We start from the raw sequence: 16,250 nt of genomic DNA on the forward strand, positions 1-16,250 counted from the left end.
TACCATCCAAAGTGTCCTGTAACTTGTAGAGATTGCAAACAATTATACCGAAAGTATGTTCAAATAGAATTTTCATCCTCTAGCCGCTTTACCTAACAGAAATACCCTGTTCAATAAAGTAGAGAGAAATCATCTTCTAAATACAAGTGGCAATGCAGTACAGCTCTGCAAAAGCCCTTTACTCTTACTGCACGACTCTATCTGTAAGCTGCACCTATGCAAACATAAAAATCAATGTAACAATTCGATATACAAGGCAAGGGCTACAGTGCTGCTAACGTCCCCTTGCTGGACATACACCTTAAGTCTCAGAGCTCTCCAGGGGTTTGCTGTGGAATAAAATTAGATTTCAACATCTGCCACCATTAAGGAAAGAATTCCATTTCCATCTCCCATATGAAAACACTACAACCAATGAACAGTAACTGAACCTTGATACCATAATGGTTATTACCCAAATCAACTATTTTTTTTTTAAACAGTAAAATTAGCAAATTCTGCTCTCATAATTATTTGAATGTTATCAGACTAAATGTTTGATAAAATTCCAATATGATTCACTTGGAAAAACTGCTGCTTATTTGAATACCCAGAATATAAAGTGTATTCATTTGTAGCTATTCACATTATGTCTAAAGCATATCATCTTTTTAAAGTTTGCATTAGCTTGCTTTCCTAACCAAGCACAAAAAGTAGTCTACCTCCAGGTTTTACCTGCATATTTTATTCAGACGTTTCTATTAGAGTTAAAAACAATCTCATATCTATTATTCATTGAAGAGAAGAGACGATATAATACATGTGAAATGGTGAAATCTACATGAGTTGGTTTCTTTCCCTGAAAATTCTTCGTACATTAGTCACTGCAGAGTGTTCTTTACCTTTTAAAATGAAAGGTATCTGAGATTCATAAATACATGATAAATAAATCACCCTTATCCATGTGGAGGACTGAACATCTTGCTTACCACATTATGAAATGTTACCATTTGTATATAGTGCTATATAATTTAAAAGTTCCTTTGCAAACATTATAGCAAGTGACCTCATCCCATCTTGAAAGACTCTTGGGCTTAAAAAGGTTAATTTTCTTAATATTATAGCATCAGTGACAGAGCCTAGATTATAGCTAGCTTCCTCTGATTCCCCCACCACATATACCCATGCTATCACGCATCAAGAACTCTGAGGACGCTGTGTTGGCAATAACCTGTGTTCCAATGAACACAGGAAAACCCTTACTATTTCCATTAGTCCAGCATCCCTATGCCTTTTTCCTGGAGCAGGGTATAACCATAACCTTACTACGGATGGTGCCCTGAACCCTAAAGAAATACAGAAATAGGAAGAGAAATGCAGAGAATTTGGAGTTAGCTCAAGTAATGACTAGTTGAGTGAAACTCATGTGTAAAATGAGAAAAATAATGATAGGGTTACTAAATTAAATGTAGATAATATATGATGCATGATAGGGTCTAGCATGAAAAAGACGCTGGTTAAGCCAACCCAGACAACCAGGGTGAGACACAACCCAGACACAGGGTGAGCTGGAGGTAGATGGGCTGAGACAGAGTGACTCTGGTCCTTCCCGCTGCACACACACTTCCTCCTGGGGGGCTGCTGCTGCATTCTGACAAGCCCCAGTATGCACATCTAAGGCATAGATAACTGTTTTTGAATTCTGACCATGAAAAAAAGGTCAGACAAATTTGAAGATTTTGGGGGGGAGTGTTAGTTTTTCTGTTTCCTTCACAAACATCACGGTAGGAGAACAGAAAAAGTAAACGACCACCTTTCCTTATTAAGCCAGGCTTCCTCTGTTAGTAATACATACAGGTTTGGAGCTGTTTCGTTTTTAAGTAATTGCTGATCTTTGTACATATTTTCCAAAAGAGGGTAGTGCTAACAGCTATACTGAATGGTTAAGTGAAGACTCCAAAAATGCTCTGCCAGGAAGTTAGAGTAAATGAGAATTGAGGAAAATCTGTCCAGGGAAGTAAGTTAAAGGTTTGCCTGACCCATAGCTTAGAACTGGACCTTGGATTCTCTCTCTATTAGTAAAGAGGAAATTAGCTAAAACCTTTGGGGGTTCTGGTAAAGACACCATGACAGCAGATCGTAGAAGCCTCTGCTGACACTGCTGACACAGAGCTTCAGAAAGGTACAAAGAGCAAGTATGTTTAAAAATTCCTCAGAATGTCACTCACATGACATTATCAGCCAACTGCTGCCAGTGTCTGGATAGTTCCAAAAGCAGTAATTCTGCCCAGGAGGGAAAAAGCTGGGGGTATCATTTAAAATAATGAATTTAAAAGTAGCAAAGCAGCTAATAACCACAGGACTCTACGCAACAGTCAGTAAAGAAAACGGTGGGGGGAGGCGGGTGTTGATTGAATTAAATGACAGATGACAGGAAATGAAATGGTGATTACTGAAAATTTTTAATATTTATTTTTATTTGTTTTAAAGCTGACCCTTACTATAATAATTATGTGTCTAGTTTATCCATTTTGGAGTTCTGGGGAAAGTGTCTGGTCCTTGTAGGAATGTAATCTGTTATTATTGATCATTGGACACATCAGAAGAAACAAAAGATCTAGGATCAGAAAGACAGGCAAGAAAATACATATTTAAATCTGAGAGCCTCATCATAATTAGACTAAATAGCCAAAACAAGAATGTGCAGGGTGTGTGGGTGGGGTGAAGTGAGAACAGGACATTTCTCCTCAATGCATAGTCTTGGCATGTAAATGAAGGCATCTGAAGAAGCACACAGGTTTAAAGCGGCTCTAACATTCTATCATAATTAGAAACATTTCAAGAGCCCTGTAATTTCCAATCAAAATTACAGTAATTTCCGATATACAAGCCATGATTCATGACAGAATTTTACATTCCATGAGAGATTACGGTGGCCTGATGTATGACACGCTGAGTACGGTACTAACATAAACAATTCAGTTTAATGTTTAAACAGCACTTGATGTTTAGAATCTCACAATAAAAGAAACATATTATTGTAGAAATTATCACTTTGACAGTGATTGAAGGGTAGGTAGGCATGTGCCCTATAAAGCTATAATTTTTACAGTCCACAGCTTGAGTTTAATCATTTTTATATAACGTTTCCAAGATATCCCTGAAGTATTTCATCCAGCCTATAACTTAAACAAGAACAACATTTTCCTAAACTAAAGCAAAACTCCCATCAAGTAACACTATTCATGCTGACAGAGTAAAATTTTAGGAAAGCCAAAAAGATACCATATTATAACTATATCATGTTGTAAATATTCCCAGGATTATATATTTTATCAGACGTTTACAATAGCCAGGTTGTTTCATAAAAGAGGTTTCATTAATGATAATGAAAACACACTTGTGTAAAATTTCATGTTGTTAAAATCTCACCGGGAGCCCTTGATTGCCTCTAAATCTCACCTTGATAATGTTATCAAATCCTTTTTGAAGGGGAAAAGAGTTTTAGTGTTCTTCAGAACATTTAAAAAGTATTCTCGGCTTTGGAGTAGGGTTTATAGATAGATGTTTTTGTAAGTTTGTTCATATAGATGATTCTATTTTTGAGGAATATAAACTATCAATATAAGTTGATTATGCTGATAAAAGATCGCATTATCTATTCTTTGTTTTTATCTTATTTGTAGAAAGTTGTAACTTCTCCAATTCAAGTTTATTCAGTTATGGTCATCAGAGTTGGACAACTTTTCATTTTTTTTTTTTTTGTAGAGACAGAGTCTCACTATACCGCCCTCGGGTAGAGTGCCGTGGCGTCACACAGCTCACAGCAACCTCCAACTCTTGGGCTTACGCGATTCTCTTGCCTCAGCCTCCCCAGCAGCTGGGACTACAGGCGCCTGCCACAACACCCGGCTGTTTTTTTATTGCAGTTTGGCCGGGGCTGGGTTTGAACCCGCCACCCTCGGTATATGGGGCCGGCGCCCTACTCACTGAGCCACAGGCGCCGCCCAGTTGGACAACTTTTCTAAGCACAATTCAATTTGTGTGTCTTACATACATCTATAGAGAAACTAAAAGCATTACAATACAAAGGTATAAGTAGTGTGCCCAGTCGTCCTGTGTGCACCTAGTAGTTTAAGTCAGCCAAGTTAGAACAGAAGAAACTGTACATTTACCGTACTTTAGGATGCAAGTCAAGGCCATCTAAATATAATAAAACAATATTAATTCAAGTTATTCTATTACAATAGACCAGACTGAGAAACTTTCTATACATTGCAGAACCCTTCTTCTAAAATAACTATTAACTGTCTCAGGGATTTCTCAAGAAATCCTTGGTTTGGGGAATGGCTGCTGACCAAGTGTAACCTGAATGTGAACATGGTTTCATTTTAGAGCTCTGTACCTAATCCTGGAGACACTGACCTTGCAGTGATATAAGTTCACATTGAAAACAGGCACCTCTTTTAATGAAAATTCTACTGGCATCACAGATAAACATACTCAATGCCTAATAGAGGCTCTTACCTGGCTTTTGGTTGCTGCAACCTTTGCAAACAGTGCCTGGGACACTTTAGCGCGCTTCATTTCCTGCTGAATCTCATCGTAAATGGAAGCATTAATGTTCATGGTATTGTTCTCTGGTTTCCCATTCCTCTCAGTGGCAATAGTAGCTGTTTTCACCTACAAAACATTTTGAACACGGCTGTCATTTTTCATTGGCCAAATGGTTCTGAAGCTTCTCAGGCTCTGCATCCAAACTGGACATTGCTGCTCCTTTTACGATCAAGGTGATCAACAGTGCAGTCATTCAACATTAGTCATTGCCCCGAGATCAGATTGCTTAAGTTAAGGAAGTTACATTGCTACAGGTGATTGCATCTGTAATAGGACAGCAACTGCCAGCTGACAGCTAGGAATTATAATGCCATAAAGTAAGTTTTCTGGAAAATGAAATAATTTCAAAGACTTGAAACCCTAAACTAACTGTCTCCCAATTACCTTCCATTGCAATCCTAACAAAGGAAATTCACAATTAAGATCATAATGTACCGTTCTGTATCTTCACTGGGTACCCAGTGCCTAATAGACAACTGTATCACTAATAGCTATTACTATGGCCTTTTTAATTTTAGATTCTTTTATTATGCCTTTTTCTCTTCTGTTTCATTAAAAAAATCTTTCATAACACAGCCATTTTCAAAGCTGCATATTTAAATCTTCTATCCATCCATGAAACAGGTAGACTGCCTTGCTTAATTATCATAAAACCTGGTTGCATTTTACACGTGCATGTCCAAGCTGTTCTGTGTAATTATTTTATCTTTTCCTGGCATCCTCGTATATAACTATTTCCTTTTGACTTGTGGAATCACACAATGAGAAAATATTTCACAATATTAATAGAACAACACTGTAAGAAGTTGCACAAAATATATAACCAGTGACTTTACAAAAATATTCAAAATGTATAATCGTGAGTAAAAAATTAGTATCAATGCCTTTGGTAATAAAGCATTACCAAAAATAGCAGGGACATGCCACAAAATTTTAGGGGGGAAATAAAAAGAACTCAAAATGTATTGATATTATTCTTAATTTTTAAAACTCCAAATTTAATTTTTATTATTCAGTGTATGAGCCCTGGAAAATTTATATATGAACTATGTAGTCAATTTTTTACTGGGAAATAGATGAAAATATAAAGGAAAAATTACTACAGAGGCAGAACCATGCTTCTCTCAGCAAAATGTTCCATTAAAGACTTCACTTCTTAGGGTACTTTACAGAACTCAGGCTTTTGTCCTCTAGAAACTTACCACCTTGGACAATCTCTCACATAAACTGTGAATAATAGAAAATGAACTGCATTTTAGGACGAATAATTTCCTGGTATTACATGACATGCCCTTCTTGTCAATCTGCAAGACTTCCAAGTTTATTTCACCCTATCCCCAATATTTGATAGGAAGAGAAAAGTTACTGTATTTAATTCTCTGTACATAGTGGGTAAATATGAGCTCCCTTTAAAGCGTACTTTTCAAATCCTTCTAACTTCTAGCCAGTTAGAAAAATAATTCACCTCTTGGTTATGTTGAAAAGGGAGGTAGATTATTCCATGATTACACACACTATCCTTCTAAGCACTAGAAAGATCATGCCGTGAGATGGCTGGACCACAGGCCTGACGAGGACACAGCAGGTGAGGCAGGACAAGTGACCACCCCCCATGGCCTCCTTTAAACTGTCAACTGGAGACAGGAAAGGCAAGAGTCTAGGCTAGATCTCCAGAGTTCCCTTTCTAGCTCGGTGACTCTGGTAAGCAAGGGCATACACAGAGGTATATTAATGACTGGAGGCCACAAAGAACACGTACGGGGCTTTGAAGTAATAATCTGCTAAACAGCACTTTAGGAGCCAGAGGAGTTAAGGCATTACCATAAATTGCCCACAAAGTTGCTTTGGTGAGATTCGAAACTTTGCTCTGGGGTGGTCTTGCTTTGAGGCAGAGGGATAGATTTGATCACACCATGGGGTCCCATTTAATACCTATTTTTCTCACTGCTTAAATGAAAGAGAAAAGAAAAGCCATTTCAATCACTTTGAAAATTGAATGTTATGGAAATGGGGGCACCAAGTCCAGTAGTGGAAGCAAACAGTTCCTTGGTAGCAATCTGCTTAGCAATAGCTAAGAGGGCAGGCTTTGGGGAGTGGGGTTTCTGTCTGGTTTTAAAATAATTTTCATTCTTTTGTAAAAATTATGTTGAAGAATTTATGTTTGAGGTGGGTTATAATCATTTGTTTCAACCCTGTGGTTTTGTTTCTAGAAATTTCTTCAGTTTTATTATAAACAATGATAACTTAAACCTAAAAGAATCCCAAATCATAAAAAAATCAAATCATCATCTCTTAATAGCCTATGCTGTCAAAACAAAAGTGGAAAACAAGTATATTTGAAAAAGGGCAAAACTTTAAAAAATGTAAAGTTTAAAAGTCCCCCTGTATTACTCATTTTAAAAATATTTAGAAAAGCTCTTCTTTGCCATTTTGTTGGCGCAGATATGCATCTTATCAGAGATAAGATATTAAATGTGATTCTGGAATCACATTTTTCCCCTTAAACACAAGCCATTGCTTAAGGGGAACTGACTTGGACAGCTTTTCAAAAATATGAAAGCTGAATTTTTTTCCCCCAGGTAAAAATGGAAACAAAAATCTTTTATACCTCACTCCACTAAGTACTATTTTAGCTTAGTTCAAAAAAAATCTTCTTTAATCCTGGTTTAGCTTTTAATATTATATCACACATTAAAATTCATAAAGTAGTTCATTCCAGGCAAAACAAACTACTTTTCAGCTCTTCTCCGCAAATAGCTCAGGAGGTAAAATGAATGCAGTTGCTTTCAGAATAGCTTTTATCAAGGTGGGGTGTACTACTCCATTATTAAGGCGGCGCCGGGAAGCAGTTAAGAATTGGAGTTTCTACCATTTACCCTTCCACGTGGGGACAGGGTGCAGCACCAGAGTCTGCCTTTTATTTCACTAAAATCCTGCAGTAGAACACAAATCTTCCATGAAAGTTCTTTTGTTTCTTCATGGGTTACTAAATTTTTAGGTTACAAAGGATGAACTCCCCTCTGGCCTTCATTGGTGAATGTACTACTCAATGATGCATGAAGAATTGCCTGCAAGTAATTGTTCTCAAACATATAAAATTAAAGTTTTATGTACATTATCAATAATTATGATAATAAAGGCTGACACTGTTATGTGCTAGGCATTGTAGTAATGTATATTAAGTTCGTAACCTGCATAACAACCCTAAATAAGTACTATGATCACTGTTTTAAAATTGAGAAAACTCTTAAACAGGTTAAGTTATTTTTCCATGCAGCAAGGCTGAGACATGAACTTAAATTTGTCAGACGGTAGGACTTATCTTAGAAACCACAAAGTTTGTACTGAGTCCATGTTCTACAGGCCTTCTTTACTTGGAAAAATTCTTAGTTTTGAAAATAGGCTGGACTTGCTTTTTGGCAGCCCTTTGATAAATTTAGCACCTAAATGTCTAATTTTTAGTAGCTAATAGTTTTTAATTAATATTAAGATCCAACTTGAATTTATTTTCCGAAGTATGCAAACTATGTGTGTTTTCTTAGTAATGGTATGTAAGAAATGTCCTATTCTGTGAATACTCATTGGTGATGGAAAATATTTCTAACTCTTAAAATTTGTGTATACTGTATTAACGTTGTCTTTAGAGCCATAGTTTAATTTTCTGAGATATTTCTTCACGTTTTTAGGAGAAATATTAATTATTTTCCAAATCTAGAGTTTAGGAGTCCTCTAGCTTTTAAAAGATAATTATTAATGGGAAGCCATTTCACAAGCTCTTTAGATCTTAAAATATTTGTTCAAAGATTCCTGGTAATAAAACTTCTATCAGGTCTGAAATTCCTGCCTATAACCAAACTTGAAATCGAGATGAACTTATGCTTCATTATGTTATAGTCAGATTTGCTGTGAAGTACAGTTACCAGATTATATATTCCTTACTTTGTAAATTTTCTAAAGTATTGTTATAAAACAACATATCTCACTTTAGAAGAAACTAAACACATATAGAGATGTGAAAAAAATCAAGGAAAAAAGAATCGTATAATGCATGTAAAAATTCGAAGTTGATAATTACATGCTTTCAAACAATCCTTATGGAAACAGAAATTGCTAAATTAATTTAACTCCAAAAGTCACACATACTAAAATACACAAATAAAACCAAGAGAAGCATATACCTAAGGTGGAATCATCGCTTAAAACTGTGGTGTAGAACAAATCATTTTCAGAAAATCATTAATTACTATTAATAATATTCTTTTACAAAAAAAAAAAATAATATTCTTTTACTAACCCATCAGTAAAATAATATTCTTTTACTAACCCATCTAATACTAACTAAAATCTGCAAAGTACAGTTAGAAAAGAAACCTTTTAGAAGATCAGAAAACTTTGGGGGCATTGAGTTCTCTCACATATTTTTATATGACCAAAGTTTGGACAAGGCTATTTTATCCACAATCCCAGAAACACCAAGTGGATCATCTGTCAAATTTATTTCATCAGGACAACAACTCGTATGTATTCCTCTTCTCCAATTTAACAATAAAACTTCCTGTCCTCTATGACAAACAGAAAAAAAATGCCCATTTCATTTTCCCCCTTGCTAAATAAGTTTTGTATTTTGAGGAGGTTGCTTGAGGTACAGGAAAGAGCAACAGACTTATTTCCAAACTTTGAGTGGACACTAGACTTTGTTTTCTCATTTTTCTTCTAGCAAAAGGTTGCTATGAGGATTCAACAAATAAATATATATAAAAGTGCTTAGAAAACTGTGAACCATTACCAAGTGAAAGATACTCCTATTGCTCAAATTAGAGCATGTAAAGTTGTGAAAATATGCTTTTATCAAATGGGTCTGGCCCAAAGCCTACTGCCTCAGCCAGAGGACAAAGCATATGGCATGGTTGCCCTAGTGGGTACAAGGGACACCTCTGCCTAAGAGGTATCTCACCTGGGCTGGAGCAGCCGCAAGCTTTGTGTTTCCTGAGCTGGTCTGGATGTCCCCAGGTGAGGTATTCCTAGAACTACACCTGGGGCCTACCTACCCTGTTTTCCCGAAAATAAGACATCCTCCGAAAATAAGACCTACTTACAGGAAAGATAAGACGTTCCCTGAAAATAAGACCTAGCGCATCTTTGGGAGCACACCTTAAAATAAAACACTGTCTTATTTTCAGGGAAACAGGGTAGAGTCAGGTAAGTCCCTTTTCAAAGATGACTTAGAATCCAAGTCTTTCAATATTTTGGGTCCTCAGTCTGTTATGATTTATACTCTACACAAAGCTGGAAGAGAATCCAGTCTCTCCGGCCTAAAGGACCACTGCCTTTAACGCGCAGTTCTTTAGAAAGACATCAGGGTTAAAGTCCAGCCCAAGCTCAAGATTTGCCTCAAAATATGTTTCAAATCTCTTTATTTCGGGGAAAATACAAAGCATAGTAATTTCACACAGAATCCTCCATGGTAAAATATAAAATAAGACAAAATTTTGCAGTCTGTTTCTGTATCTGTGCTTTCCTCCATTTCCCCTTTAATTTTTTAAGAAGCATATTAAAATCTTACGTGTGGTGTACTGGTTCCAGTTTAAGCATTTGATTTCAATTGCTAGAAAACAGTACTAATTCAACTGCTCTATACCATGTTTTTCTGAATCTAAAGTACTCATTTTGCATTGACAATACCTTTAATACAGTAAGAATTTCTTTTTTTTTTTGTAGAGACACAGTCTCACTTTATGGCCCTCGGTAAAGTGCTGTGGCCTCACACAGCTCACAGCAACCTCCAACTCCTGGGCTTAAGCGATTCTCTTGCCTCAGCCTCCTGAGTAGCTGGGACTACAGGCGCCCACCACAATGCCCGGCTATTTTTTTTTGTTGTTGCAGTTCAGCCGAGGACGGGTTTGAACCTGCCACCCTCGCTATATGGGGCCGGCGCCCTACCAACTGAGCCACAGGCGCCGCCCCAGTAAGAATTTCTTAAAATCACTGTTAAAGGGTAAAATGGGAACAAATTGGTAGTGAGCTGTATTAATATATAATATTATTATATAATTATAATATATAATACTAGATAATGCAAAGAGATACTCTGGGAGGCAAGTAAGATACCTTATAAAGATTTATAATACCATAGTGAAATAAAATACACATATATACAACAGATAATCATTTTAGAATATGGTCAGATGGTCAATAATACGGCACTGACAGAAATAATTTCTTTGAGTTTCACTAACAATATATAGTATCTACCTACTGTATATGTTCATTATTGGCAGAACACCCAAAGGTTTGGTCTCAATTCCTCTTGAAAACAAATATGGCTAAGGGTGGTTCAACCAGTTAATCAATAATAGTTGGAGCCAAAATAAATTATAGGTACTTTCTAGCCCAACTTACTAGCAGATAAGGCCTTTGAGCACAGGTAAGCTACCCAATAGTATTTTAACAGCATATAAAAAGAAGTATATCACTTAATATCAAGAATTAGTATAACTCTGGCTCAGGAAAAAACTTGATGAATAAGGATAGAAAAAGCCATTTGGAAAACAAATAAAGCCACTGAAATTCTAGAAAATTAGAAAACAAAAGCTATATTAAGGAACCATAGACAATAGATTAAAAAAAAGTTTGATGTTGAAGTTGAATATAGGTCTTAAGTTAGCCATTCTTTTATTAGAATTGTAGATTAAGTGATAGGTAAAACAACTCTTTGCCCGGAGACCCGGTCAGTGATGACAACAGTAGCAAAGTTAACTAATAAAGATGTGTGTATTAAAATTAAACACAGCACAAAAAATATTAAACCAAATCCAAAGTATACTGTTTTCTGTATAATGACTCTTACAAGTCATATATAAACATAAAGAGTTCCTCACTCTGTATCTTAGGAAATGTTTTATAGGCAGCTTTACAGATCAAACTCAGTAATTGTGTGTGCATAAGCAGGCAGATGCGTATAAGTATATAGATGGAATTCTTTTCTCCTACAGAAACATGACTTTTGTTATTCACAATTACATCAATGATTCCTTACAGTCTGTTCCTATAAACATCAAGACCAGATTGATTTTCATAAAATCAAATGGATTTTTGTGATGTTTCTAAAAAGTAATTATTTCAGAACACTATGATAATAGTTTAAGACCCTCAACAAGTGGCTGAAGATCTATTTCTTATTTATGAAATATTGGTAGCAGTTTTCTTTAGTATTAATAGGTTATTTCTAGATTTCTAAATTTGGAAATACATGATTACTTTTTACTACTGATGAAAAGAAATTAACATCAACATATAATTTCATTATGACATTATGTTATATGAATACTCTGAATTTGTCATATATATTCAGTCTTTACCCAGTTTTATCTGACCTTATTTTTTAGGAGTTGTATATGCTATAAGTTAACCATTTAAGAAAATATATCTGTGGATTTTGAGTCTTATCTACAAACTACCATTTATCTAATGGTTTGTATGGAAAATTAATTTCTTGATTTTTTTTCTCACAATAGTTATGAAGCTTCTTTTTAAACTTAATTAAAAAAAAATAAAATTCAGATGTACATACCAGTTACCTGGAAGGTGACTGTTTTCCTTCCTAAAAAGTGAAAAATTTAGAGAAATAGAAAATGTGCCCATTTCTGGGAATATGGACAGAATTCCTTATCAGCCCCATTTAAAGCTGCCTTCAAGGATTGTATTAAACTTAATTATGAAAGATTACAAATGAGATGATGTGTAATTGGTACCAGCTGCAGTTTGTATTGGAAAGCATACATACAAATGCAATTATTTATTTTTATTTATTTACTATTCAAATAGCAGTTTTAAAACTGGTCAGGATAAAACTGACTTTATTCTTTTCTTTTCTTTTCCTATTGAACTTAAAATACTTCTTTACTTAATAACTGTTCTAGGGACAAATACCCCATTTAAAGACGACTTTCACCCCCACAGAACCCAAAGAATGAAGCAACACAAAGCCATTTTCTTTCCTCTAATTAGTAGCTTATTGTTTTTATATCAGAATTAGTGATTTGGGACCAAATTTTCCTCAAGCAACTCTACAATTTTTTTAAAACTCTAAATCTATATATCATCTAATTTTTCCTTGATATTCTTTCTCAAACATTAAAATAAGGAAAGGAAAAACAGAAGAACAGCAAGGAAGAAAAAGAGACTGCACCTGGGGAGGGCGGCTGGGCGGTGTGCTTATCAGGGGGGCAGGTCCCATGGCTGAGGCAGCATTCAAGCTCCTTTCCCTTTCGTCTTGGTATATTCGGTCTCTTTCAGCTTCTGGTAACTGCAAGAAATTCTGCATAGCCCGAAGGTTTACCAGCAAAGACTGGGATGCAGTCTTGGGGTCCTCTTCCTTTCGAAGGATTTCTGAAAGCAAGCCCTGCAGGGAATAAGAGGCACAGGGTGAGCCTGCTTCCCTTTTCTTCTCCACTCTGTTTAGAAAATGAACAGAGGCATTAATTCTGCATAGGAATATATTAGTTACAATTGAAGTGGTGGAGAAGAGAGCCTCAATTGTATTCTTAATTTTATTAAGCATCTGCTTTACATATAACATAAACTGAAACTGCCTAATTGGTCTACTTCCTTTGAGTAGCTTAACATGCCATGAAATCTTTCACAGAGATCCGGGGAAGTTAGGAATAAATGAAATCCTCATAATACAACAGTATTGAACTGTATAGTTCTCAAGCTGCCTAGACAAAGGCAGTGGAATGCCAACAGCCCGATATGTAAAGATACAAAGCTATTTCTAGAGAAGTGAGTAGAGCTTTCGAACAAAATACCAGAAAAATAAATCGTAACAGAGTTACTACTAAAGCATTACCTAAGATTTATGCTATAATTACCTAGGCAATGTTTCAAGATATTCTTTAATTTTAAAATTATCCAAGTAAATGACACCAGCTGACCCTTTCAATTTACCATTTCAAGGAAACCACAGTGACTATTCCAAATGATTCTAAATACTCTCGTTTTTTGACACTGGTGGGTAACAGGTTAAAATTTTGAACTTCAGAAGCCACAGAAAAATCTGAAATACATAACCACTTTTCTATGTTGCAAAAATCCAATACAGCATGCCAAGGAAAAAAATATATGTGTTGTCAAATTCTGTGATTATCACATTTCCTGGGGATTAAAAATTACAGTGATAGAAGAAATTTACAAATCATTACAAAACCCTTTTAAGGTGTTTTTCCCCCACAAATAATAAAACATTAATGTTCAACCATTCTTTATACATTTTAGAAGAATTCTTTCAAAAGTGGGTGGTCTTCCCCAACATGGTTAAGGAATAATATAAAACGAAAAGTATTAAATTTTTTTGGTCCATTTTCTGAGGGCAAAGCAGCTCTTATCTATTCAATCTTGTACATGACATAACACTTGCAATACCAAGACACATTTGGTTTCTTAGCCAGACATCTTCTTCTCACAATATAGCTCTTAATAAAATTCTATGAAAATTTCCATATAATTTTTGAATCCGCTTTCCAATCACCTGCAGAAATGATTAAAGGGTACATTGGGGGAAGAAAGGTAAGGTGTCAATGTCAAAACAATGGATCTCCAAGGTTATAACAATTGGTTTTCTTCATGGTTTCCTAGAACCTGTCTTGGTTTCCAATTCCTCAAGGATAAGGTATCATTCTGCCTAAATATAACAAGTGGGTGCAGAAGGTACACAAGCTCTGCCTGTTAAAATGATTTATAGCTGGTATTTAAAAAGAACCTCCGACAAGAGCAAGAGGCTTAACAGTCAATTTTAAAGTGGTCTCTCACTTGGTCTACTGAAATCAAAGCGGGGAAATTGGACCTGAACTTTTGGGTTTTATCCTAAGAAATGTGACTAAAGAATGAAGGACACAGGCCCTTTCATTCACGGTACTAATGAGTGATGCTCCAACTGTGTCTCACGAGAGCGAAACATTGAGTCAATTTAACTAAAATTCAGTCAAACAGGCAGTCGATCATCCAGCTATTTAATTTGCACAAGGCCAACTAATTAGATTGACTGTGTTCCTGATGTGTCATTTTGGAACCAAAATATACAGGTCTCAAAAAAAAAAAAAAAATTCTGAAAACAGGTGTAATTAAATAGCCCTTGCTCTCTCTACCCCTCTCTACCAAATGTTATGTATTAAAAACATGCTCTTGGCAAAGCAATAAATATCAAATACAAAGAGACAGTGACATAGATACAAACATTCAGTATACGTAAATGTTATAAATTCCTTGAGTATAACCTAATATTTATTTTTGTCATCCCAGCACAATGCTTACCATGAAAATGTTCGACAGATTATGTGTACTGAACCACAAAAGGAAAAAATTCACAAACAGGTAACAGAAACTTAAGAACAAGATATGTTACTCATGGGAAAAGTCTAATGGTAATTATTGGCATTCATGGTAAAACTTCAGTGAAAAGTTATATGGCATTTTGTGAAATGTTTCGCTACACTAATTGTTTAAGCAATAAAAAAATAGATGAGGGCAAAAGATATCCTATAAACATTTAGGATGTTATTATACTTGGGAAACTGGAAATAAGGCATTTAAAAATCTTGAAGTAATATATCACATATTTCTATCAAAAATATTTCCTGAGGCAGCAAAGATCTATAATGAGAAAATCAAATACATGAAAAAACACATAATATTCTTTCTCAAGTCGCGGACAGCTTGAAGCAGAAGATAGCACGTCACTTAGGAGAGAATTTAGTAAGTTCTCTACCCGAATTTCAATGTTGGTGTAATGTCCCATTTGAGCATAGAAGTGTTTTAGGGGCAAAACATTTTATTTCCATTTAAATTAATTATTCTACTGGAACAAGCGCAGTTTTTCTGCCTGAAACATGTTGATGGTCTGAAGTGATGTTTCAAATCCTGAAGCACTCAAAGAGCTTTAAAGCAGCCAATGTAGACAGACTCAGGTGTTTTTAAAAAACATTTGTTTTTCTTTTCTTTTTTTTTTTTTTTTTTGGCCCAGAGCTTTCAATGAGGGGAGTGCCCCCTGGTGGAAATGCTTGAAAATATTGTTAGAAAACATTTGATCAGTGTTAATTACCAAAAAAAAAAAAAAAAAATTAAGTCACTTTAGAATAATTCTGGATGCAAAGTGACTACTTTCAGAACTTAGATATAGGTATGCAAGTTCCAGTCCTGTTCAGGCCATTATTACTTGAAGAGCTGCATTTATGGATTCAAGATGTGGCCCCCACTTCCTATTTTATACAGTTGAATAAATAGTACAGAATTACCAAGATGAATTGTAGTCATCTCCCATACTGGATGATAAAAGGGGGCTCTAACCAAAAATTCTCCTTCATGCTAAAAAAATAGTACATCAAGACCATCACGTACCTTACTTATTATGTCTTAAAATATGCTGAACCACCAGAATTAAAACATACCATGGATATTTTGCATCATAGGTGCTCAATAAATTTGTTGAACTAAATTTTAGCAAAATTGTTAGCCATGTAGGAAGTTACTAGTACCTCATGAATGTTAAATTTTATTGGAAAGGAGAAACTTCCTTTCCTTGGGACTGCACATCCTCCAAAAAATTATATACATGCTATAGATACCAAAACATAAAACTTTTTGCGTGGTCATTACATAGT

General features: G+C 35.3%; 1 protein-coding gene across 7 annotated transcripts in view; it reads right to left on the minus strand.

Annotated features, from left to right (window-relative positions):
- Positions 1 to 16,250, minus strand: part of SATB1 (SATB homeobox 1) — a 97,856-nt gene that overhangs the window by 25,534 nt on the left and 56,072 nt on the right. For all 7 annotated transcript variants that reach the window (XM_053598469.1, XM_053598470.1, XM_053598468.1 and 4 more), the window contains exons 8-9: positions 12,785 to 12,997; positions 4,507 to 4,662 (exon numbers count right to left, since the gene is read on the minus strand). In XM_053598469.1, coding sequence (XP_053454444.1) covers positions 4,507 to 4,662; positions 12,785 to 12,997 — 369 coding nt within the window. The remainder of the gene's footprint in view (positions 1 to 4,506; positions 4,663 to 12,784; positions 12,998 to 16,250) is intronic.

This window comes from Nycticebus coucang, chromosome 8 (assembly GCF_027406575.1).
Source record: "Nycticebus coucang isolate mNycCou1 chromosome 8, mNycCou1.pri, whole genome shotgun sequence".
NCBI classification, from domain to species: Eukaryota; Metazoa; Chordata; class Mammalia; order Primates; family Lorisidae; genus Nycticebus; species Nycticebus coucang.